Raw genomic sequence first — 27,659 nt, forward strand, 5'->3', positions numbered from 1 at the left:
GAAAAAATGACTTGGCTGAGCACCACCAGCGGAGAGAGATGGGGGTGTAGGGATGTCTGCGTGTAGGAATTCCCGGGAGCCAGTGAGAACTCCAAAGAGGGGGCGGGGCTTAGGACTTTAGCAGCCAAGGGAGGCGGGTTCCACCCCGGGTCGAATCAGGTGTCTGGACCGCCTCTGCCTACGCCTACGCGTGCGCAGTGCGAACCTTCCCCTGCTCTGCTTTTTCCTCCAACATGGAATTCCGCTCAGCTCGGCAAGCAGTACTGCAGCTACTCCGTACGGTGGCTCCAGCAGACCTCCCAGCTCTGCTCCAGTGGATGAGAACTACCCGTAAGCGATCAGAGCCAGAGTCAGACGGTTGGGGCAAGAATATGCTGTGGGCGTTGACCTTGGGGACTTAGGGTGAGGCCAGAAGCGTTCCATAGGGTAGCTGTGCTGGTCTCTGCTCTGCTACGGATCGGGTTGAAGGGGGGCACATCGCAAACTTTTGTCAGTTTAAGAATCCAGTTTAGGATTGGTGCAGGAGGACCTGGCTCTGGGTTTGTGATTCCGCTACAGACTTCAGACAAGCGGCTACAGCCGCCTTGTGTCTAACCTCTTCTCTGAAGGAAAAAAAAAGGCGGGGGGGTGGCGGGGTGATGGGTTAGCCCTCCTCCCCATTACTCCCACAGATTTGGGACGACCAGTAGGATACTACCTGAAAAAGCCCTTTGCAAGAGAAGTTTCAGGCTGTAGAGCTGGAAGTTTTTACCCTGTAGGCAAAATCACGTGTAGCTAGTGCATTTAGTTTCTCAATTGTAAAATGGGCCATCAATTTAATAGCAGGTGTTCCGGGGTGGGGAGAGGGAGAAAAGGGGGAGGGGAGGACAGGACTTTGATTTTCAATGATAGTAATACTAAAAAAGTACAAGTTAGAATCGAGGAAATGTGGTAATTAGGTCGAGTTATTGAAGAATGGGATAGATCTGTTTTGGCAAAGTGAAGCCTGGTGAAAGCACAAGAGGATAGGATATTCCTTGTTGGAGAACTATTCCAAACCATGCTCTGCTTCTGTACCCCTAAACGTTGATGTCCATGTTTATTTTCATCTAGACTCATGACTTGAAATATTCCTGTTTGCTGACGACTCCCAATTTTAGACTTCCATCCGTGAGGTTCTTCCTAGAACTTTCTCTCTTTGTGATGTTAGAGTCAATTTGGGTATTATCATTTTTGTTATTACTACTACTACTACTACTCATTTTGGAGGATCATTTTAGATAAGATGCCAAACTAAAATTAACTTGGACATCTGGTAGTGAGATTTAGCCTGGAAAGTAGAGAAAACCAAAGAGCTAGCTTCATATTTATACACACAGACGAGATTCAAGGTGGGAATCTACGAGATATTTTATTCCAAAAGCCCTGGGTGCCTACAAAAATGCCATCTATTGCCTGGTTCTGGCAATTGCACCATTACTAAAACATCCTTGCCCTCAAGATTTCAGTTTTGTGGAGCCATTTGTAATCTAAATCTCCAGTTTTAGAGGCATCAGTTGAGACTCCATTTTTCAAACTCGTTGAAAGCGTGTTTTGTATGATGATTTTGTAAACAAGAAGACCCAATACCATTGGCTAAAGAAGATGTTTTTACTTTTACTAACACCACGTTCTGTGCCTTTCTCCAGCCGATCCTGTAGTAGAGAAGCTCAAGCAATTTGTTAAGCAATTTAGAACACAAACTGAGTTTCTGAAGAATGTTTATTACATGAATATTTTAAGAAATGAGAGTGTCACTTAGCTTAAAATGAAGGAGTATGTTTTAATATGAATCTTTAAAAGTAGTGTAATTTACTGGTATACGTTTTTTATGTGGTAATATATACATAATACAAGATTTACCATTTTAACCATTTTTAAGTGTACATTAAGTACAATACATTTACTTTGTGCAGCCGTCATCACCATCTGCCTCCAGAACATTCTCATCTTCCCAAACTGACACTTATAGTGTACTTTTTTATGAAATACAGCACAAAAGATTCTTCCAATCAACAATTTTTCATTTTCCTAATTAACTTCCTTCTTCCAGGAAAAAAATTATCGCATAATGTCTTACTTGTATGACATTTGCTTAGACCTTTGATAATTATAACTCTCCTTGAATTTTTATACCATTTAATGGAATAGCAAGAGATAATAATAGACATGATTTTGGTTTTGAGTTTCACAGAGTTTACTGAAACTGAAAAAAATCTACATATTGCTAACAGGTAAAAATCACAATAATTTTAAATACACAAAAGGAAGAATAATATTCTTGGTCTCTGAAGGAATAGTGGGATTATCATACCAAGACCTGAGGTCATTTGGGATCAGGCTGATAGAACCAGAAGCTTGGACCAGGACAGAGGCAAGCACATGTCGAAGTATGATATAAACTGAAGATATAGAAAAAATAAAGATAGAGCCTGTATTTACCTTGGTACCGCTTAGGCCAAAGTCTAGAAAACAAATGAGCACCAGTAAAGAAGGATGAAAAAAGTCTGAGGGACAAAGCACACAAAGACAACTCCCCCCTCAAATAAATAAATAAAAGGAGTAAAAAATACAGCAGGACTTCAGCTCATTGATTCTAATCTTGTGGCAGAGCATCTGTTCTTTTGTACTTCTTGTATATGTATATAGTGGACTCTTGATCGAGAGCCAAACTGTATGTGAGGTCCCCAATAGGCATATTAAAAATTACATTTTGTTAACAGCTGTCTGTTAACAAACACCATTCTGAAGCCTCTGAATTTTTCCTGAGTATGCAAATACAAATGAGGATGTCAAACCAACAACTCATAAAAATTTCTATTAAGAATCAAGTTATAAGGCTTCCCTGGTGGCGCAGTGGTTGAGAGTCCGCCTGCCGATACAGGGGACACGGGTTCGTGCCCCAGTCCGGGAAGATCCCACATGCCGCGGAGCGGCTAGGCCCGTGAGCCATGGCCACTGAGCCTGCGCGTCCAGAGCCTGTGCTCTACAATGGGAGAGGCCACACAGTGAGAGGCCCGCGTGCCGCAAAAAAAAAAAGTCTATGTAAATCTGCTTTAAAAAAAAAAGAATCACATTATAAAGGATAGAAAATTAAGGTGTGTATAAGAAAATAATAAAATAATCAAGAAAATATTTAAATGCTTAAAGAAGTTAATAGTAGGTGACTAGAAGCTTTTCTGTTTCCTGTATTTTATTTTATTTTATTTTTTTTTTTTTGCGGTACGCGGGCCTCTCGCTGTTGTGGCCTCTCCCGTTGTGGAGCACAGGCTCCGGACACGCAGGCTCAGAGGATATGGCTCATGGGCCCAGCCGCTCCACAGCATGTGGGATCTTCCCAGACCGGGGCACGAACCCGTGTCCCCTGCATCGGCAGGCGGACTCTCAACCACTGCGTCACCAGGGAAGCCCTGTTTCCTGTATTTTAAATACATCTTCATTGAGCAGAATTGAACCTGTTGCTGAACAGCAGCTACAGAGTTGTTAGAGTTTCTTTGAAATTCCGACAAATCTAAAAAGCAAAGCCTGGGATCTAGTTACATTTGTCGAACAGCATACTACTGCAGTTCTATATTATATTGCTATTACCACTGAGGAAGTAGCCACATAACTTACAGATTTTCCAATCTCTTGTTTCCTGTTTGATCCTTCTGTTTCTCAATTTCTTATCTCCTCTTGCCTTCCTGTGGGTAAATGGAACAGTTTTAGAATTCTGTTCTTGTTTATAGTGTTTCTGAGTTTATCTCTTTGTTTAGTTTTCTTTGTGGTTACTCTGTTACAGTATACATATGTAACATCACCATCTACTGGTATCAATGTTTTAACACTAGAATGAAGTATTGAAATCTTACTTTCATGTAGGTCCCTTTACCCTCCCCCACTTTAAAAATATGATTATTTTATGTATTTCCTCTATATACATTGAGCACTATTACAGATGGTTTTATAAATTTTGATTTAACCATCAAATATGGTTTAAGAAACTAATGAAGAGAAAGATAGTGTAATGAATTTACTCTGTTTTTACCCATTCTGTTGTGTTCTTTCCTTTCTGAAGTTCCAAGCCTTCTGCTATTTCCTTTCTGTTGGAGAGTTTCCTCTACCAGTTCTTTAAGGGTAGGTCGGCTGGCAACAAATTCTTAGTTTTTCTGCATCTGAGGTTTTCTTTACTTCTCCATTCCTGAAGGATAATTTCATCAGATATAAAATTTACAGTTTGTGGTCCTTTTTTTCTAGCATTTGAAAAATTTTGTAATCTTCTGGCTCCCATGGCTTTTTTGTTTGTTTGTTTTGGTTTAGTTTTTGGTTTTTTATTTCTCTTGTTTTGTTTTTTGGGTTTTTTTTGTTTCTTTTGTTTTTTGGGTTTTTTTTGTTTTGGGGGGTTTGGGGGTTTTTCTTTGGCTGCATTGGGTCTTCGTTGCTGCGCATGAGCTTTCTCTAGTTGCAGTGAGCAGGGGCTACTCTTTGTTGTGGTGCGCGGGCTTCTCATTGCGGTGGCTCGTCTTGTTGTGGAGCACAGGCTCTAGGGCGCATGGGCTTCAGTAGTTGTGGCACGTGGGCTCTAGAGCCCAGGCTCAGTAGTTGTGGCACATGGGTTTAGTTGCTCCATGGCATGTGAGATCTTCCTGGGCCAGGGGTTAAACCTGTGTCCCCTGCATTGGCAGGCAGATTCTTAACCACTGTGCCACCAGGGAAGTCTGCTCCCATGGTTTCAGATGAAAAATTCACTGTTTGAATTGGTGTTTCCCTACAGGGAGTGAATCATTTCTCTTTGCTTCTTTTAAGATTTGTTCTTTGTCTCTTTTGTTTTTAGAAGTTTATGGTATGTTCTTATGTGGATTTCTTTGGGTCTATCATATTTGGAGTTTGCTTGGCTGCTTATATCTGTAGGTTTATGTCTTTAACCAAATTTGGGGAGTTTTTAGCTATATTTCTTCAAATACTTTTCAGCCCCACACTTTTTTCCCTATGTCTGGAGCTCTGACACTAATGTTTGATCTTTGTTATTCCACAAATCCTTAAGGCTCTGTTCAGTTATTTTTTTTTCTGTCTATTTTATCTCTGTTGTTCAGATGGAATAAATTTTATAGATCTGTCAACTCAAGTTTACTGATTCTATCCTCTGTCATCTCTACTACTGAACCCATTCAGCAAGTGTTTTTGTGTTGTTGTTGTTGTTTGTTCAGTTTTATAGTTTCTGTTTCTTTTTCTATGACTTCTACTTCTTTGCTGAGATTTTCTATTTTTTTCACTTGTTACAGGATAATTCTTAACTGCTTATTGAAGCATTTTTATTATGGAGTTTGCTTTAAAAGCCTTGTCTGATCATCCAAATTTCTGATTAATTTACATGTTAGCATCTAGATTGCCAGATTCAAATTATGACTTCCTGTTCTTGGTATAAATGATTTTCCATTGTATCCTGGATATTCTGATTGTATGCTAGGGTAATTTTGATTTTATCCTGGATATTTTAGATATTATGCTGACTTGATCCTATTCAAATCTTCTATCTTAGTAGGCAGTTACCCTGCTTAAGTTTAACCTGTTGGTTCTGGCCTGCTTTTGTGGGCTATAGCTCTGATAACAATTTAGTTTTCAGTGCCCTTGCAGTGCTATTCAGGTCTGCTTCATTCCTTGAAACTGCTGGGGCTCCTGCTCAGTCTATGCTGGTGTTGCCTGCATGGAGAAGGACAGTTTCTTGGATCACCCTATGTCACTGAGCTTACCTTCCACCAGTGGGAGTAGGGGACAAGCAGTACAGGGCCTGGTTTGCTCTTGGCCACTGGGCAGAAGCCTGGGAGACCTCAGGCCTGGGTCTCTATCCTGCTGGGTAGAGGGCCTGAGGACAGCAGCCTCCCCTGTCATTACCAGATAGCCTGCCACTGCCCCAGGTGTGGACTAGGGATTAGGGCTCCCCAGTACGTCTCTGTTGTTCTTCCCCTTTACAGTCTTTGGTGAGAGAGAGCAGGCTTTTCTTAGTTTTTGTTTTGTTCTTTTTTTTCAATCTGGCTGTTGGTAGTTCTGGGATGCAGGCCTCTCCAGGGCCCAGTCCAGGCTACATGGAAGATAAAAGGAAAACTCAGGAGGGAATTCACTGCGGTGACCCTCCTTCCTTAAATCCTCAGGTCCCTAGACAGTTTACCTTTTTTCTAGCTTTCAGAGTCCTTTATGGTTGCCTGTTGATTTATTTCCAGGGTACTTCATTGTATTTAGAGGGGAAGAGCAGGGGGAAAAGAGGGAAGTAGCCATCTTGTCTAGGACCAGAAGTCCCCTCAGTAAATTTTTAAAATTTGAATAAGAACTTCAGAGTAATATTAGATATGAATGAATAATAGGAAATATATAACCCAATGTTTAATTATGTATTGTAAGTCATTAGAAGTAAGGATATGGGTGAGTTAAGGCCAGAGTTTGAACGTAAGACTTCATGGAGATGAAGTAACTTGAGCAGGGCCTTATTGCAAAAGGCAGGGTCATAGAGTATGAACAGGAAGGAGTATGGAAAACAGCTGAGGAGATTTGCACATCTTAAGCAGAAGTTACGTTAGAGAGTAATGAGAATAGAAAATAGGATGGTTAGACTCTGGTGATATAGAGGGCCTTGAAAGTCTAGAGTGACACTTCATATGTTGAAAAGTGAAAAGCTATCCCAAAATTGTAAGGGGAAGGAGTGACACAAAGTGAAGTTGAAGCAAGATTAGTTTAAAATCGGTGTGCAGGATATCTTATATTGGGGGAAACTGATAATTCAGGAGCTAATTGTGAGTTTGTTCTGGTATTCTAAATGTGAGGTGGTGCCTGTGCCTATGAGGTATTTGAAGCAGTAATAAAGAGGAAGTGGATTCAAAAGAGAAAGTGATAGGACTTGATACCTGACTAGATGTAAAAAGTGGGGTTTGATTCATATACTGTCAGCTTTGGTGACTTCTCTGTCCCCATGGATTTAATTAAATATAAGTAGGAAATTTTTAAAGAATGAATTTTGCTCTTTAGTGAAGCTCTTCTTTCTCCACTCCCTTCCCACCTACATATGTAATTTGAGAAAAACCTTACTGTCCTTAGGCAACTGATTAACACCTTTCTTTAACTTTTTCCAAGCAACGTACTGTTACCACACATTCTGAAATAGCTATTACACATGTTAAAAGATGTTCAGCCTCACTTGTAATTAAAGAAATGCAAATTAAAACAACAAAGTTTGTTTTTATGGTACTATTCAATGCTATAAGGCTTTAATGAAACACATATTCTTATTCTTTTCTGATAGATTAAATTGGTATAATCTTTCAGGAAAGAAATTTGACAATATGTAGCAAAAGCCTTTAAAATGTTTAAGTTCTTCTACTTCTAAGAATTCATAGTAAGGAAATAAATACAAAGAGATGTATGCCAAAATGTTAGTTGCAGTGTTCCCAATTTTTCACAGTTATAATTGTATCTAAATGTATAGTAGTAGGACTGAATGGTTAAGTAATATACATATGGTGGAATATTACACAGCCTTTTAAAATAATGTTTTAAGGAATTTAATTTTAATAACAAATACTTATGATGATAGAGTGTTAAATGAATTCCAGTTTTACACACTGCAGTAATATCCTATCATATCATGCCTTTTCCACCTGTTTTATAGCCATTATTAGGGCAAAAATGTCTTGCCCTTCTTTTCAGAAGTTATTTGCCAACCACTACAGATAATGAAACTAATTTTAGCCTTCTTGAGCTAAAAATTTCCACAGTGCCTTACATACAGTGCTCAACAAATATTAACTATTATTATGAAAGATCTTTTGAGAATTTTCTTCCTAGAAAACTATACATATTTATGTATACAACCAAGCATGCAACTTTAGGCCTTTTATGGACCACATAAAGCCCATATGTGGATCCTGTTAACTAGGACCATGGTGAAGAATCACTGCTGTAACTGAAGGAATCTCTTTTTACCCTTGAATGTAGTTGAATCAGAGTTTGTTGTCCAGGATAAGAGGTGTCAGTTCTCATTTTCACCTGGTATCCTTGGGAATGAGTCTTCACTTAATACTGCCTTTTTAAAATGACTGAGTAATTTAACACACAATTTCATAATATCTCTCATCTTGCCTGGTGATGCTTACATTAATTGGTGGATTAACTCCCAAATAAACATATTTAACTAGGGAGACAGCGGGAAATCTATTGTGATGGTTCAGAATTTGCAGCCCTTCCCATCTTTCATTTCTCCAGCTCCCTTGATCTTCACATATGACTGTTTAGATGGTTCACCACCACCACCCTTTCCAAGTCTATTAATAACCCAGTAGCAGTAGCAATCAGAGCCCTAGACACTACAAAGTGATAGAAGAGGAAAATAAGCTAAGGTAGTCATGGATTAGAGAACTAAATTGCCAAATTGAGTTCAGTTCCAGGGCCACATTTAAAGGGGCTGTTGAACAAGTCCAGAAGATGGCAACCAGATGGCGGTGGATATGGTTCCCCCAATATATGAGGAACCGTGGTCAGAGCTAGGGAGAAGAGAAGGCTAAGTCAGTGATAGGGGAGCTCTTACTAGCCAGCTGCCTTCTGAGCTCCCTTAGAGAGACTGTATGGTATAGTAACTAAGAGTTCAGAGTTAGACCTACATTCAAATTCCAACTCTACCACTTTCTGGCCAGTATGACCTGAGACAAGTAACTTAAATTCTGACCTCACATTCTTCTTTTGTTATAAAATAGAAGTGATAAGAGCACCACATATAGGATTCTGAGGATTAAATGACTGTTTGAAAAGCACTGCACAAAATTTAGCATGCCTTAAAAGTGCTCATTCAATAAATGCCGTATAGCAATAGCATTAAAGATGATGATTCCTCTCGAGCTGAAATTAGAAAAATGAGCTGTTATGGAAAGGTAGATTCTGGCTCAGCACATGGAAGAAATGCACTTCCCGAATGTGTTCAGGTGAGGACTGAAAAACAGTCATATGTCAGAGATGCATGGATGGATTCTGCCATTTGGTAATAGTTCGTAATTAAGTTCCCTTTCCACTATAAGACCCTTATAAGGCTGACCCACATGAAAACTATGTTTTCCTAACATGGTTGTTTATGTTACAGAATTAAATCCAAAGAAGTTGGGCTATGAGATATCTTAGTTTGGTATAATGAGATTTTTATTGGCTTCTTCAGTTATATACCATTTACAAATGGAGAGAACTTGCTAAGAATCAATGGTGTGAGTGATATTATTAGAATTAAATGCAAGTCACAGAGGCTTCTAGGGGAGGGGGAAGGGTGAGCTGTGACAGGGTGAGAGAGAGTCATGGACATATACACACTTACAAACGTAGTAAGGTGGATAGCTAGTGGGAAGTAGCCTCATGGCACAGGGATATTGGCTCGGTGCTTTGTGACAGCCTGGAGGGGTGGGATAGGGAGGGTGGGAGGGAGGGAGACGCAAGACATATGGGAACATATGTATATGTATAACTGATTCACTTTGTTATAAAGCAGAAACTAACACACCATTGTAAAGCAATTATACCCCAATAAAGATGTTAAAAAAAAAAAAAAGTCATAGAGGCTTCTAGACAGTTTCCCATCTACAGAGAGAAGCTAAGCAGATGTTAGGTATTAATTAACACCTTGAGAAAATTTAATTAGATTTTAAGAATACAATTTTTAAAAGGCCAGTTTTTTTAAAAATGCATCACAGGTGCTATTTAAGTTCCACCTAAAACATTTTGGAATGAATCTTCATAGTATTTTCATTTCTCTATAATTTATATTTTGCATCCTTCTAGAAATAATTTGAAGCAACAACTTAGATCATTATACTAGATAGGTGAGGAAAGAAAAAAGAGCTAAAAGGCCTTTCTACATTAGTTCAGGGAGCCAAATAATATATCAGTATCTTCATATTAACTACTGTTGCTCAAAAGGAAGTTATACAGAGAAAGAACCTCTGTACGTAGGGAAACAGTGGAAAAAGTGAAAAAGAAGAGTAGCTTTATTTAGAAGCAAAAAACCTAGGTTTGCTTCTTGTGCTGCTGTTGGCCTGCCTTGTAACTTTTCACAGTTCATTTAACCTTCAAAGACTCAGTTACCTCCTCTGTAAATCAGAGAATGTAATCTTGCTTTGTCTTCCTTACATGGATGTTATAATACTTAAATGACCTAGTTTCTATGTGAAAGAACTTTGCAAACTAGAAAATATTATCCAAATTTTAATTGTTGTTTGTGACATGAAAATTGCATTCTGACCCAACACAAGAATTATTATGTTTAAGAAGGAAATCGTGAACTTATTTAAAAACAACCAAAGATTTGGGGGGCGAGATGTGGAGGTGGATGATATTTTCTTCAGAATCTCCTTGTTTTCCTTCTATAGCTGTTTTAAAACAGTAGGAAAAACACAACCCCTTCGAGGTCCTTTTACTCTAGCAAGAATTCAATATAAGTCTTTTAAGAAAAAGGTAAAATGTTTTCATTAGTAGTCCTTTCCAGTCTATATTTGGCATTCAGGCTGTAGCTAACTTTTAGAATATTTTACTTCCAGATAAGTCACATTCTAGTTAAAATTATATGAGTTGCTTAGAAATCATACTTTTGTAGAGCCAATTTAAAAAAATTTATAAACACACAGATAAGGTGAAAAAACAGAACAATGAACACCACTTTTATACCCTCACCTAGATTCACCGTCAGTCTCTTACCTTCTCCATCGTAATTGCTATATACATCGGCATGCATGCACACTTCCCTTTTTGCCAGATTATCCAAAGGTAGGCCACAGCCATCAGAAATGTGCTGTTTTAATGATTATTTTATCTGCTGTTCAAATGCAGTGGAGCAACATGATTCTTATAAAGTTTATTCTATAGTTGGTGCCATCTGTTAGTTCTTGTTATCCAAAGTCTTGAGTACATTTTATTGGAGGCAGAGATGCTCGGATTAAAGTTATATTCTTAGTAATCCCTGTGTGATGCCTCCTAAACTTGTAAGATCTATATGGTCACAAAAGGAATATTTGACTACTTACTGGTAAGTTTAAGACCCTAAAAACTAATAGCAGTACTTTCCTTAAGTAAAAATAAAGTAGTAAAAGTACTACATATTTTTTACATGCCTTTGTTGTTCTATAACAGGCTGAAATAGTCAAGTTTTATATTTTCAAGCAGTTTGGAAAAAGGAAAAACTCAGTGTTTTCAATGGAACATTTGTTAAAATTTAAATATTTCATTGGTTAGAAAGTTTATTTATTGTTATAAATTGATGCTATCTGATGGAAAATATCCACCCATTGTAATCACTTAGTCTAGGTATGAGTACATCCATAAAAGCTATATCTGGTTTTTTTTGTTTTTTTTTGGCAGGAGATTTTGATGAATTCATTCAAGACAATAATGACATTATGTTGAAAAACATAGCAGAAGACCTTCGGAATTGCTTACCTCTAGAAACCATGCTTTCCTCAGAACATCTAGCCCTCCAAAAAGTAAATATGTTAAATTAATTTACTCTTAGTGCTACTTGAGGATTCTCCTATTCTCCCCTAACCCCATTAGCCTTTCCAGTCTAATCAGTCCTGAATTCTGCTTTTTCGTTTGGTGCTTCCATCATGTCCCCAATTCTTTTGAGTCTGTAACCTTCTGGCTCCCTAGTACCATTCATTCAACAGATATTTTTTGAGGGTGTCCTGTTTGCCAAGCACTCAACCCCCCACCCCCACCCCCACCCCCAAAATCAAGGCACGACATTAATCTGTCCCTGCCTACACCATTGTCCTGGTTTTCTTTTCCCTGTTCCATTTCCGTGGCTTTTATCAAGGGTGAAGTTCACCCCTTTGTTTCCTTCTCCTACTTTTGCCTTACACAGTTTTTGCTTCTTTTATTCCTTTATTCCTAGAATTCTCACTTTTCTTCTCCAGACAACCCCCTCATTCAAGTACCTTCAAAGCCCAACTCTTATGGGACACATATGCTATGAATACTGTTTCCTAAAGCAAAACTAAGAATAATAATTTCTTCTTCCCCCATTAATCTGAAAGTAGCAGCGCTTCATGTGGTTTTTCAGCATGTAAATTCCTGAGCAGAGGTACTAAATCCTGTACATTTTTGGTAGTTCTGTGCACATTGTGAGCACTCAGTAAATCTTAGTAAACATCCAGTCATTTACAGGAGGAAAATAGTGGGTCGTATAAAAACTGAGAGCAATATTTGTAATACAGTTTGGATGTTATTAATAAAACAATCTTAGCAGTCTCATGATATAACACAATATATAAAGAGACAAAAAAGTATTCATTGCATGTTAATGGTGGACCCACAATCCCCCATCCCAACAAACTGTTTTTCTCTTCCTTTGTTTCTTTCTGGTCCTTGTATGTGTTCATACATTTTTATACTTATATATGTGTGTGTGTGTGTATAGATGTAGATATAATTTTGTAGATTTCCAAGTAGATAGGTTGATTCTTTATTTAGTGTTAAAGTAGAAGGAATCAGACATATTTTTCTCTGTAGCTGCTTGCTATTATATCATGTACCACCAGTATTAATAAAGTGCTATTATTTGTAAGCATGTAGTTTTACTAACATTGTTATTATTTGAAAACTTTGCTTCTGGGCAAAGATTACTTGCTAAGTATTTTGATGGGTAAGTCGCTGACATGTAGGACTCAGAAGACCTGATATTAGTTTCAGTTCTTCCCGCTCTTAACTAACTAGTGTCATTTCTTGGGAGAAATCTCTCTGGGTATCACTTTCTTTATTTGTAAAATATACTACTTAGGATGGACAAGATGGTCTCAAAATACTCCTTTCATCTAAAATTTTCATCTATTTCTCATAGCCATGTTTTGCATCATGACATGTCAAATAACAAGTTGCTAGTGTCTGAAAAATGAAACAAAAGCAGAGCAGAGTTGCTGACTTCCATAATCAAAACTTGTCTTCCTGGACCTTGTCGTTGCTCTCAGAATTTTAGCATATGAACCACTGATGTTTTGCCTTATTTAGCAATAAAAAGAGACTTCTTTGTACTTTGTTTCTTTTGATGTTTTTCTTCTCTCCACCAGATACAGCAGCAGCCAGAACCCACAGTTCACGTTGATGCATTCCTTTATGATGAAGACTTTATTGATTCATTATGTGAGGAAGGAAAAATGAGCAGATACTACTGTATGGTGTGCGGCTCACACCAGACGGCGCCTTTAGGTGGGCACTCAAGCCTGCAAACCTGATGACTTCGTGTATACTTTTCCTTACATGTCATGAGTATGCAGATTTTTTTTTAATATCTTTAATTTTTATTTTTTAATTTTTTTATTTATTTTTGGCTGCATTGGGGCTTCATTGCTGCACGTGGGCTTTCTCTAGTTGCGTCGAGCGGGAGCTACTCTACATTGTGGTGTGCGGGCTTCTCATCGTGGTGGCTTCTCTTGTTGCGGAGCACGGGCTCTAGGTGTGTGGGCTTCAGTGGTTGTGGCACGCGGGCTCAGTAGTTGTGGCTTCCGGGCTTATTTGCTCTGCAGCATGTGGGATCTTCCTGGTCCAGGACTCGAACCCATGTCCCCTGCATTGGCAGGCGGATTCTTAACCACTGTGCCACCAGGGAAGTCCCGAGTATGCAGATTCTTGCCCAAGCATTCGCTGTTTTTGGAAAGCAAAAGGACAACCTGCAGCCTAGCCATTACCAATTATTGCAGTCAGGGAAACTAAATAGAAGCATCGTCCAGGGAAGCTAGGCCACTTCATGTCTCTCCCAGGGGGATATTTCTGCTTTTCACTGAGCATGTTTAATTAGAGGTGACTTTTCAGGTCCAGCAACTAATCAGAAGTGAATGAATACAGGGAAACTGACTCATACTTTATATACTCAAAAGAGAGTCACATTTAACCATAGTGCTGATTTATTTACAATGAGAAATATAACTGCCAAGGGGACTAAAAACGTTCTCCACATAGAAACATCTACTTGAGAAGTCAGATAGTAATCAGATATTGTTGGATGGGCATGGATTCAGAGGACGGAGATAGATAATCTTGACAGTCTATTCAGGCCATGATTTGACATCATGGAGCATCTTTGGTCTATAACTCAGAACAACTCTAGTGACAATCTCCTGCATCTCTGTCCCTCAGATGCAGCACCTGTGTTTCAAATGGGAAACTAGACTGACTCCATGCTGCTAAGATGTTAACTCTTCTGTTAATATATTTTTTGTTCAAACTGGATATTATTGGCTAGGCTATTAATTTAAACATGCTATTTCAATCTCCCTGCTCACTTAGATTTAGAGGTGTTGCTTAGAGGGGATAAGTAATATTGTGCTCATATGACTGATCTTAGATAATATTATTCTCGAAAATTAACTACTACCAAATTTGTAGTATTTTGCTAATACAAATATATAGTACCTGTATTGTAGTTGGGGATTAAACTACCCTGGTTTACTGATTTAAGATTCTATTTTTAGATAGTACTTTTTTCCATTTGAAATAGTTGAAATTCACAGAATAGAAAAGGACTTAGACAAGAACAGTAGAAGAAGGGACTTCCCTGGTGGCGCAGTGGTCAAGAATCCGCCTGCCAATGCAGGGAACACGGGTTTGATCCCTGGTCCAGAAAGATCCCACATGCCATGGAGCAGCTAAGCCCGTGTGCCACAACTACTGAGCCCGTGTGCCACAACTACTGAAGCCCGTGCGCCTGGAGCCCGTGCTCCGCAACAAGAGAAGCCACCACAGTGAGAAGCCTGTGCACCACAACAAAGAGTAGCCCCTGCTCGACGCAACTAGAGAAAGCCTGCACGCAGCAACAAAGACCCAACGCAGCCAAAAGAAAAAGAACAATAGAGGGAAAACTAAAAAGTGAATTATAAATAACACCATATCAGATCTGATGTACAGAAATTTACAGAAGAGCTATGTTTGACACAGAAAAATTTGGAGGTTAGGATGTATTTTCACGTAAAAATCAGATTGTAAATCGTGTCTGGACACCCAGATCAGCCTGGGTAACTATAATGACTCTGAAAAAGCTATCACCGTGTGGGCCTCTTATTCCCTATATGAAAGGGGCTTGTCCAGCTACAAGACACGAACGATGACTCTGGAGCCCAGGGCAGGAGCACTAACGTGGCAAAGAGGATCGTGAGGATGAGAGGAGATAAGGGCTATGGTGGTCAACCCCCCTCCACCCCATCACCTCCAGTGTTACTTCTGAGGCCTAGTCATCCTTTATTTTCTTCCAAGGGATTAGCCTGCCTGCTTCCATTTTCTTTGCCACCAGTCATTAGTTATGATCAAAGTTTCTCCCCTTCCTGACCATTATGTCATGTAGCATACAGTAGAGAAAGTCTTTGGGTTACCTCCATATCAGAAAAAACAGACTCAGGCTCTCCCAGGTGATTCATTACAGAAATAATGGAGTGAGAAGGTGGGCTAGGAGACTAGAAATTGTAGCAATTAAACTAAGGGAAATAACAGTTTAGGAGTGTCTTAACCTCCTTCCATATCACCCCTCTCCTGCACTCCAGAACACACTCTAGGTTGCTCAGGGCTGCCACATTGTTCCACTCCAGAGATGGTCATTCATTGGGTAGTTTACAGTCTATGCCGCAAGAGGTGGAAGCCCTGTGGTTGGCTCTGGGATAGGGTGAGAAAGCCAGATGGTATGGGAGTTAGGAAGCAGTTGCTGGGAACAGCAGGTCAGAGGGAGAAGAGGAAGGAGAAAACCCAGGACACCCTAAGCAGCAGCAAGAAGGAAATGAGGAGCATGGGGGTAGGGACAGGCAGCTGAGTAGCGGTTTTCTTGAGGCCTTTGATGATGATGATGATGATGATGATGATGATTTTGGCCGTGCTGCGCAGCTTGTAGGATCTTAGTTCCCTGACCAGGGATGGAACCCATGCCCCCTGCACCACCAGGGAGTTCCCTCTAGAGGCCTTTTAAATGTCAGAGACTTCATATTTGTTCTTGTCTAATACAGCTCAGAGTGAATGAATACAAAATTATCACATTAATTTTTTCTAAATAACCTCTGAATGGCTTTCATTGATTAAGAAAAGCATGAAATACACTTTACAGGTGAAAGAATTAGAAATACAGAATGGAATTGTTAATCCCCAAGCAGAATTTAATGTTTACTCTGTTCTAATTCTCCAGGGTTTATTTCTCATTCCTTCTCTCTCATGGAATTGAAGTTCATTTATCATCATGTACTCCCTGATCTATCGGGAAAGGTCTTGGTTGACGTTGGCTCCAGGCTTGGCACCGTCCTTTACGGGGTAAAGTCCAGCTTGTAGACATACTCAACATTTGGAAATACTTTCTTCTCCTACTAGCATCAGTTTTGCCTGCCACCATCCAAGGTGACAGCTTGGCTTTATTCATTAGAGTAACAGAATAATATGGTTAAAATAGTGTATCAAATTTGGACTTTCAAAGGCCAGCTCTCTGATTTCCGTTACTAGTTTGACTTTGTGACACAAGTGAAGGAATATCAGCAAAACAGCAACAGGTGACCCTCATAACACTTTGCTATTCTGTCACTCACTTACTGCCCTTCTAACTCCATTTTCTGTACTGTACTAAAATAGTATAGTATACTGAGTTTTGATAAGAGCTCTTATAAAACTGACAAATTTACCTGACCTGGGAAATTGCTTATGGCTATGAGCAAGTCCCTGAACACCTCTGTGCCTCAAGTTCCTGACCTGTAAGTGAGCAAACTAAATGATATCCAGGACACATCGTGCTCTAGTTTTCTGTGATCCAAAGTTCGAATCCTGTGATCCAAAGACTTCTGTGTCTTCAATGTGGCTTTTTTTAAAAAATTCAAATCATGAGCATTTTAAATATTCTTAAATGGTTTTATCAAAAAACTGAAATGTGGTTTCTGGTTGTCATTAGCAGATGTGTTAAAACATGTGGCCAACAGCAGTAGATGTTCATGCCAGAAACAGGCCCTATCAGTTCCCAGCATCACTGCCTGCTCTAAACAGAAACAGTTAACTCTTTCATGGTTCATTTATTTTTCAGTGTTGACTTTTATTCTACAATTAGGAAAAATAGCCATAATAGAAAGTACAGTTTATCAGATGGCTTTGTTTGGAGAACATTAGAGATTATGCTTGTTTACCATATTTTGTCCATTCTTGTTAATTTTTTTATTTGTTAGAAAAGTATATAGCTGAAGTAATTGTGGCTCTGCAGGTATTTGGCAGCATTAATGAATTTAGACATATTGTCATTTTCCTCTATAGTACATCACTGATTCAGTCAACAAAAATTTTTTGAATACTTACATATGCTCCATTGAACATATTCTAAAAATCCATGATGAGCTATGAATATAAATTTAGTTTACACGTAAGTGTTAGTTGATGTATAATGGTCTTCAGAATATGATTTGACCTCTCCTTCCAGATTATTTTTTGTTATTATAACCAAAATAGATACATAATAATATATAGACAGTTCTTGATTATCCTTGTTAACTAATGGCCAGTTGTCTTTGGTGGATTGCCAGACACCAGGCTGACTTCTCAAAGCCAAACAGGACACACCTCCAGCCACCCTCCTCTTGTGTCAGACTGTGCATGAGTTTCCATTATATTTCCCACAGGTTAATGCCTTTCTTGCTTTCCCCTGAAATTCCCAAGAAATTATGGAAGTAGGGTATTAAACAAAGAATCTATATGTGATCACTTTCCTCATTTCCAACTTTGTTGAATGCACAGTTTTATCAGGAAAAGTAAGAAATCAATCTTTAAAAATATGATTACTTTTAAATAACGGAAATTAATAAACTACAATCAAGGTCTCGATGAGTAAGAGTCTAAGTTCTTAAAAGTTGGTTTACATAAATTATAAAATGTTACTTATCTTTCCTTTTTATCTTTATTTTTACTTTATTGAATTCTGTTTTTAAAAGTTTGATTTTTAGGGACTTCCCTGGTGATCCAGTGGTTAAGACTTTGCCTTCCAGTGCATGGGGTGCGGGTTCGATCCCTGGTTGGGGAGCTAAGATCCCACATGCCTCGTGGCCAAAAACCAAAACATAAAACAGAAGCAATATTGTAACAAATTCAATAAAGACTTTAAAAAAAAAAAGTTTGACTTTTAAAATTTCAAGTAGAAATAAACCCACAACTAAAAGTTAATTCTTTTGTATCATAATGTATCTTCATATTTCAGGGTTATCTTTACAGTTCAGCATCACAATTATATGGAGTAGAATTGAATGGAGACTTTTGCCAGTTGCAGGAAATGGTCATAAAAAAGTACCAGTTCACTGACAGAATAAAGGTACCCTTTTAAATGTTTATTCTGTTATCCACTGTATAGCATAGTTTAGCCAAATTTCTTCTGCATTGGAGTTGGAAACACTTTTTGAATCTATTCTTGATTGCTGTTGTGTAGAAACAGATTGAGTTAACTTAATATTTTAAAACACTGATAATAAAGTTGAATTATTATCAATATGTTCCACTCACATTTTTCTCTTCCTCCCAAATTTTATTAGAAAGTAGAATTTTTTCTTAATTTTCTTCGTATCAACTATAGTTTTGGTAGCACTAATTTTGAATCTCTTGATGTTGGTCAGAAGTGTATTTAATTAAACTCTGAATGTTGAAAGTAAGCAAAAAGGTTAAGTAATGCTCACAGTTTTTATCTTTTTATAAGCTTTCAGTAGGAATTGTGGGTGCCACAGAATAGCAGTTCATGGGAGAATGATGTCCTGGGTTGGCCTATGACAGAAATTTTCTGTTTCTTATATGTAAGGGGAAAAATAAAAAAGGGGAAAGGAAGTTTTTTGGTTGATGCAGTAATCCTTGTCATTTCACTAGTGATCCTACACTTCTAATGGCAATGCACAGAAGTATTGTGTATCTAAGGATCTCTGGTGTTCAATGCAATCAAATATTGAAAGACATATCTTAGTAAGATTAAGGATCTAGCTTTCCCCTTTCTTATAGAAGGAAAACTTTTCATTCTCTTCCTCCTTCCATCCTTGCCTTTTTTTTCTCTTTCTCTCTCATCTTGGAAATTGAGAGGCAATTGATCAAAGAGAATTCATTGTCCAATAATAAGTTCATGGATTTTTCTCACTATCCCATATTTAATGAACAAAAACACACTGCTCTTACATAATAAGAATCACATAACTAACAGGAATATTGATTTAATTAGAAATCGAGATTTAAACATTCTGGATATTATTTATTTGTAAGGCTAAGTTCTTTTTTGGAAGGAAATCATATGATATAAAAAACTTTTTCTGTCCTTTTTAAAATAAAAGTTATTTGCTTTGCTCTTGAGCAAATACATGTTTCCTCTTATTATCTTGCCTGTGGTCTACAAGACTTGTTGATTATAGTCGAAGTTAATTTTTTGAGGTATATAGTTTTTTCAATAAATTATTTCGTTTGCTTTCTTGGATAGATAATATATTCAAGTGAATTTTAGATGAAGAGTCAGACAAGGCCAGTTAAAATATTTGTATTAACATTTTACAATTTATAAATTACTTTTTAAATTTTATATGGTCCCATTTGATTCTGTGAATCAGGACATGTATTACTCCATTTTATTTAGGAAGACACTGACTACCCAAATGTACAAATCCAGTTGATGATGGAGCCAGAATAACTAGTGATATAATGGAAAAAGCTCTGAACTGGGAGTGAAAAGAGTGTAATTATAACTATATAAATGATTCCATCTAAAACAAAATTTTCACAAGCTTATGGTTTTTATTAGGTATTGAGTATCTTCCACAGGTAGTAGTATTAAATATACTGTTCTCCCATTTTAAGAAGTGTGAATCTCCCATATTGCCTCACAACATCATTGAATCAATAGCTATTTCTTACGTGATTATATGATACGGTGTCTTTGTTCTCTTACGTGAACTTATTCTTTTTTAGGTGCTTCATGCAGACATCTGTACACAAGGTTCACTTCTGCAAAATGCTGATGTTATTATAATGAATAATGTCTTTGAATATTTTCTTAATGAGGCAGAACAGGCCAGGTACGTTATTTATTCAAGCAAGAAATCTGTTGTTAAAATATATCTAACAAAGTATGAAAAGGGATTGGTAGAAGTGTTTTCATATTAAACTTTTTATTTTTTATTTATTTGTTTATTTTTTGCCACACTGTGAGGCTTGTGGGACCTCAGTTCCCCAACCAGGGATCAAACCCGGGGCCTCAGCAGTGATATGAAACTTCTCAGAAACGACCTCAACTGTCAGGAGTTTATATTAATAAGGAAATGTGTTATGTCTAAATGAAAATAAAAATAAACTTTAGTTGTCTAACCTTGTAAATATTACATCTAATTTTGAGTAGTTATAAAATGGTTTCATGACCCAAGCATTTGCTTTGCAGTCTGGGATGCAAGAAGTTATCAATTCCCAGTGGGTTTTTATACTTATTCTTTTCTGCCTCAGTTTTCTTTTCTTTGAAAAAACATGTCCTATGCTCTCCTATCACAAAATTATGGGAATTAGCTGGTGCCTATAAATGACTATAAAACAAGATATAGGGCTTCCCTGGTGGCACAGTGGTTAAGAATCCACCTGCCAATGCAAGGGACACGGGTTCGAGCCCTGGTCCAGGAAGATCCCACATGCCGCAGAGCAGCTAAGCCCGTGCGCCACACTACTGAGCCTGTGCTCTAGAGCCCGTGAGCCACAACTACTGAGCCCATCTGCCACAACTACTGAAGCCCACGCACCTAGAGCCCGTGCTTCTCAACAAGAGAAGCCACCACAAAGAGAAGCCCATGTACTGCAACGAAGAGGAGTAGCCCCCGCTCGCCACAACTAGAGAAAGCCCACACGCAGCAAGGAAAACCCAACTCAGCCATAAATAAATAAAAATTTAAAAAAAACAAGATACAAGAATATTCAGCTAGAAAACAGTGAATAATGATCAAATTTTTAAAACGTTCTTAATGTGGTAATAGTAGGTTCCTGGAGTTTATTCCACTATTCAAGCAATAGAAAAATTAGCAAATCTCTGATCACTTTTTTTTTTTTTTTAATTTTTGGCTGCTCTGCGGGGCTTGTGGGATCTTAGTTCCTCGACCAGGGATTGTGCCCACACCCTGGGCAGTAAGTGTGGAGTCCTAACCACTGGACCATCAGGGAATTCCCTGTGATGGCTTTTCTGACTTCTCATCAGGACTTATAGGTTCCTCTAATTAGAAAATTCCTGTAGTCTGAGACACTGATTTTCTGGTCAGTTAGGCTTGCTGACTTATTTATCATAATGACATACGTATACTCTGGATGCAGGAAACCTCCTTTCCATATCTATGAAAGGGCATTACACACGTTTGGATTAGTGCATCAGTGAGGTTTCTACTGCAAGAAATAAAAAGACATAATTATAGACCATAAACAGTTAATATGGAGTAGAATCCTGAATGAGTAACCCTCTTTATCCTGCCACCCCTTTACTGTCTACATTGTCTCTCTTGCACACATACACACACATATCTGTTACTTGTAGGTTAAGGTTAGTACAAAATTAACAGTGTAAATAGTTTAAAAAGAAACTAGTTCAACAGAAAGCAAATCATATCCTCAGAGCTCAGCCAGAATGGGTGATGATTTTTTGGTCACAGGCTAAAGGCCAGAAACACAACATGAACAAGTTGTTTTAATCATAGTGCACTCTTTAAGCTTAATTTCCAGTGGACAAAGTATGTATAGCTTTTTACCTTTTGAAGTTCAGGACCAGTAGTCAAAACATTACATCATTGTTGGAGAATGAAATATACTAGGTTTATGCTGTGTAAGAAGTTAAAAGAGAAAAACACCTTAAACTCTTCACAGATTCATATAGGAAGATTTTGAATGCTGAAGAATGATGAATGCTACCTGTTAACTTGATACTGGAAAGTATTTTCATGTTTGGGTTGTTTTAAAAACTATCTTGGGGGACTTCCCTGGTGGTCCAGTGAAAAACCCGCACACCACAACTAGAGAGAAGCCCGCATGCCGCAACTAAGACCAGACACAGCCAAAAATAATAAATAAAAAAAATAAATAATCTCAAAAAAAAAACTATCTTGGAAAATTAATTCACAAACTCTGCATGACTCACCAAATAGGTACTGACCATGTGTTAGTTCAGTCATTGCTCCAAGTTAATCAAATGCAGTGAATTCTAAATATAGATAGATGATAGCCTCTCATGGTTAATTACCTTCATCATGAATGACAGTACACGGGAGAAAGTTTAGAAGATACAGTAAAGCATTCTGATATTGGAATCGTTCTGACAAAATTGATCATTTACCTATATAATTCTGTATTGTAGCAAGTAGAGTAATTCTTTGTTTAAAAGGTGCCTCTGTATTTTTTCAGTAGGTGAAACATATACAACTACTACAATGACAGCTTCTCAGAAACAGCAGGTGCTATTTTGAGAGCCATGCCCAACCGTGCCAGTATACTCAGCTTCTTCAGTCTTACTAAATAGACTTGTAAAATATATAATTTCTAAGGAACTACATCAAGACAACAAACAGCTCTAGCCCAAGCACAGTGATATTTATTATCAAACACTGCTTCTTGGTTTTATATCTAGCCTGAGAAAAAGAACATTTGTATCGTTTTGCCTAGTAAGCTCCAGAATATACTAAACCCAATAACCATTGCTGTAACTAAAATAAGTGCAAATGGTACTGCTGCCCACCTGCCCCACTACAAGGGGTGCACATCCCTGCATTGCTTGACCCTTGCTCCCCAATAGCAGGGTGTACTGTCAAAACTCATGCACAGTGTAGAAATCCCATTCATGTCTGCTCTACAGGTTAATCAGAACTGGTCAGACACTGCCCTCTGACACATATACGTGCACATGGTGTGCCATCGTGCTTTAAATCTAGTTGATCGCATTAAACTTCTCAGGTGCCATAATGTCCAGAATTCTTTCCGTTGAATATTTCTGACAGCCAAATAAAGTATGATTTCACTCTTGATATTATTTTAAAAGATCTAATCTCTATGTTATACTCTTATTTTAGTCTTTGCTTGTTTTCTGGCTTCTGTGGCCTTTCTCCATGACTCTTTCCCACTCACACCCCTCAGCCCTGTTCCATTCTGCAGAAAGTTTGACAGTTCATAAAGAATTGAAGAGGCTTTAACGCTGATCCAGCTTTGATTTCTTTATCAGTTCTGAAAACTTCCTTTTGGCCTTACCCACAATCCCTTGTATTAACCCTAATCCCCATCTTGTTAAATCTCTCTCAGTATTGTCACTTCACAATTTTGCCAACATCCCTTCAGGAACTGAATTTACCAATTTCTAGTATCTTGCTGCTGTCCTGTTTTCTGCTGGCAAACATTTTTTACCCATCTGGATTTCTACATATCGCCTGGGCTATATTTTTTTTTGTCATCCTCATTTTGAAAAAATATCCAGTGTCTGGTAAAGCATAACATATAAGTTTTGAATGTGTTATAGAGCCTGGGAATATATCAGCCATAATGTAAGGAAACGAGGATCCTTATTAGTGACCGTGCCAAGTCTTGAAGATTCTCTCTCAAGTCTTCAGGTAGGTAAGCCTCTTTCCCAGCATTTTTATTGTCAAAACTTTTCTTCTGCTTTTTTCTGATAGCTGTTAAAATATTCTAGAAATATTCTTTCTGAATATAGTGACAATGATAGAAAGCATAACAAAACCTTATGGCTTAAGAACTGATTTGTGGTTTGTTCACTAGCATCAAGAGCTCTGAAAGTGTACAGATTCCTTTGCTTCTCCACCCAATTTTTCCAGCTGTGGCGTTACAGTTTTATTTAGGTTAACAAATGCTATTAAATATTTGTAAGAGCCTTAGAACACCCACATCATAACTTTTTCCCTGAGAACAAAAGGAACAGAGCTGTTTAGGTTTCTAGAATCAGTAAGTGGACTGGAGGCCCACATCCTGAACACAGTTGAGCTTCTAGGTCAAGTTTGGAATCTTGCACAAACTGCTTCCATGTTCCTCAGATTCTCCGTACAAAATAAGGCTGATACTTAATAATAAGATTCAGCCCAATAAGTTGACCCTTTTATAAAGGTTAATTAATGTTTGTAAAGCTCTTTGAGATCCCTAGATGAAAGATACTGTGCCATTTTTTAGTACAGAGTCATATTATCATTTTCTTTAATATCTCTTTCCTCACATATAAGCACTGCCAAATTTAAATATATATTTCTTCCTTTAAAAAACTAAACAATCATCAATAATACCTTCTTTAAAAATTTTTGTCAATCATCTAAATTACAAAAGTAATTCATGTTTGTCATAACAAGGGAAATAATCCAGAGATACATAAAGAAACAATGTTGATCTCCCCAGTTCCCCCCACCTAATTCCCTCCCCATGAGATCCCTACCCCGTGAGTGGTATGATTCTACCATACTTTTCCATACTCATAAAAACATACCTTTTAAAATATGTGCTCTCCAGTTTATAATATCTATATGTATTGAAATAATTCAGTGATTTTCACTTACCAAAGTAAAATATTTTTGAAAGAGTCCTTATATATGAATTCTTGAATAACGTTATTGCTCTCCTATTTAATGAAACTTCTTTAAACAAATATATCCATTGGTGGCCCCAGAATTTCTGTATCCCGGAGACCCAAATTTGCAGTGTGAAGGGCAGGGCCTGATAAAGGTTATGGAGGGAGATTACCCCCTCTCGTGTAACCTCTTAGCACCATCACTGTGTGTATATGAACCGTTTCTCTGTGTACTCTCATTGTTGTTTTAATCTTTTATTGTTTAAGCTGGTTTAATTATTAAACTATTTACATTAAAATAATTATACTATATGTTCTTTATTCTTTCAAATTCCAAAATCAAGGTAAATTAAGTCCCTGAATCCACAAACTTACCATTTCGTACGACAAAGAATTATGTGGCACCATGTAGAACTTAGTCCCTCTCATTGTAATAAAAATCCTTTGTGTTCAATTACTTAGTCATGATTTCTCAAAATTCAAGAGAATAGTTTCATTCTGCAATTTTCATATTTGTTTATGACCTTTTTTTTTCCAGGTTAATATACAGTTATCTCCCTGGGTTGAAGAGGTACCACTGAACTATGATGTATACCCAGAAAAGGATATTGACAAGGAAGCTCTTGAACAAATACATTTATACAAGATTCTCTAACACTACAATAGTCCTACCTCAGTGTAAAATAATTACAAAATAATTTAAAAGAAACAGAACCCCAGTATCCTAACACATATTTTTTCTGTATATTCCTTTCTAGTCTTTGTACATATGCTTACATATTTGTAAATAGTTGTATGTGTATATAGACAACTTTGCGTGATAATTTTATTAAAATATTTGTGTGAAAAAATTTTGGTTTTCCCCTGGTTTCTTTTATTTTGTTAAAAATATAAACGTGTACTTTTCTTTTTTTTGAATTTTTATTTATTTATTTGGTTGCACCAGGTCTTAGTTGCGGCTCGTCAGCTCCTTATTTGTGGCATGCGAACTCTTAGTTGCAGCATGCACGTGGGATCTAGTTCCCTGACCAGGGATCGAACCCGGGCCCCCTGCATTGGGAGCGTGGAGTCTTATCCACTGCGCCCCCAGGGAATTCCCTTTTTAAAAAAAAAAAAAAAAATTTATTTATTTATTTGGCTGCACCGGGTCTTAGTTGCAGCATGCAGCTCCTTTAGTTGCAGCATGCCTGAGGGATCTAGTTCCCTGACCAGGGATCGAACCCCAGCCCCCTGCATTGGGAGTGCGGAATCTTAACCACTGGACCACCAAGGAAATCCCAACATGTGTCCTTCTTTAGTCACTAACTCTATATACCAAGTCCAGATATGGCCCCCCAAAAGACCAGAAGTAGTTTCTATTATGAAGGAGGGGTGGAGGGGAAGGTAGGTTACACTGTACCCCATTTATTAGATCTCTATTCTGTAAGATCCTTGTACACAGCTTTATCTGAGGAGGCTAGCACAAGGACTAAAATAAAAAATAATTGCAGTTGCTAGGAAAAAGCAAAACTAGAAAGATAGCCTCTAAAATATAAATAGAGGTTATATCTAGGTGGAACAATTACTGGTAATTTATTATTCTTTTCTTTTCTGAATTTTCCGTTTTTTCTGTAATGACTTTCTTTTGAAATCAGGAGAAGCAGAACTTTTTTTTCCCCAAGAATACAGTGAAACGTCAAAACTTGAACACTGGGCTTCCCTGGTGGCGCAGTGGTTGAGAGTCCACCGGCCAATGCAGCGGACACGGGTTCGTGCCCCGGTACGGGAAGATCCCACGTGCCGCGGAGTGGCTGGGCCCGTGAGCCATGGCTGCTGAGCCTGCGCGTCCGGAGCCTGTACTCCACGACGGGAGAGGCCACAGCAGTGAGAGGCCCGCGTACTGCAAAAAAAAAAAAAAACTATAGAAACATGATTCTGGAGACATTATCTATGATGATTAAAAACAACAGGCAAGAGGATATCCTTGTCAGAAAGCCACTGTGGTGGTCCAGTGAATCCAATAAGAATGAACTAAGATAGCATCTCTGGGGATGGAGGGAAAAGAAGAGTCAGAGGTATTTAGGAGGCCTTGGGACTTTGTTGGGGGAGTACAAAGACCCAGAGTGAATAGAATTTTTTAAATTACATTCTAAAGATACATAAAATCAATGAGGCATTACAGCAAATTTACTAAGTCAAAAGATAATAGCAAGAAATCTAATAAATGGAATCTCATACTATCAGCATAAGAAAATGGTTAAATACTAAGTATATGGCCAAAAAAAAAGAACGCTGGGAAGCAAAAATTAAGAAAACATCTAGAAAAGGAACCTACCAAGAGTGAGAAACACACACACACAAGATAAACAATATTATTAGCATTGAAGAGAAGGATTTGGTTGAGACAAAGTTCCAAACATTTTTCATGTAAATAAATAAGAATAGAGCCAGGAGAACAAACAGAAAAACAAAACAAAACAAAAAACACCCTTAAGGGTTTCACTGGGGATGTGTTAGCACAGTAACAGTTTTCTGCTTTTAAGAGGAACTCATTTCTTGGTTACAATATTAATTATACAGGCCTTGGAACTTGGGCTGCTGTTAACTTCCCTAGACTTGTCCAGATGCCTTAAGCAGCTCAACCATTTTAGGCTGCAGTTCACCCAGTTGTAAAATAAGTCAATTCATGTTTTCAAACTGTGAGTTTCACAGGAGTATTATGTACATTAACTGAATGATAAATATCTTGAGATACACACATGAAAAAGCACGTAAATAGAATTAGAAATTGATTTTAGTCTTTTTATCTAAAGAGGTGTCCCAAGAAAACTGACAGATATAATAATCATAACTGTATCAAGCAATTGTATCAATGCTCATTTCTAAGAGAGTCGAATTTCATGTTGTTTTTTTTTTTTGCGGTATGCGGGCCTCTCACCGCTGTGGCCTCTCTCGTTGTGGAGCACAGGCTCTGGACGCACAGGCTCAGCGGCCATGGCTCACGGGCCTAGCCGCTCCGCGGCATGTGGGATCCTCCCGGACCGGGGCACGAACCCGTGTTCCCTGCATCGGCAGGCGGACTCTCAACCACTGCGCCACCAGGGAAGGGAAGCCCCATTACGTTGCTTTTTGTCAACAA

The 27,659-nt window shown here is 38.1% G+C and overlaps 1 protein-coding gene across 2 annotated transcripts; it reads left to right on the top strand.

The window, feature by feature from the left end:
• The first annotated feature begins 210 nt into the window (after positions 1–210).
• Positions 211–25,746, top strand: LOC307182706 (uncharacterized protein). 2 transcript variants are annotated; one of them, XM_079914155.1, is made up of 8 exons: positions 211–330; positions 11,374–11,495; positions 13,077–13,215; positions 16,169–16,290; positions 18,203–18,313; positions 19,936–20,042; positions 23,492–23,582; positions 25,080–25,746. In XM_079914155.1, the coding sequence occupies exons 1-8, from the start codon at positions 234–236 to the stop codon at positions 25,194–25,196; spliced, it is 906 nt and encodes a 301-aa protein (XP_079770281.1). In that variant the 5' UTR covers positions 211–233; the 3' UTR covers positions 25,197–25,746. The 2 variants fall into 2 exon arrangements, with proteins under 2 accessions (XP_079770281.1, XP_079770282.1); XM_079914156.1 differs by having other exon boundaries at positions 23,492–23,586; positions 25,080–25,198.
• The last annotated feature ends 1,913 nt before the right edge of the window (positions 25,747–27,659 follow it).

The sequence above is a fragment of the Stenella coeruleoalba genome (assembly GCF_951394435.1).
Source record: "Stenella coeruleoalba genome assembly, chromosome: 2".
In the NCBI taxonomy this organism is placed as follows: Eukaryota; Metazoa; Chordata; class Mammalia; order Artiodactyla; family Delphinidae; genus Stenella; species Stenella coeruleoalba.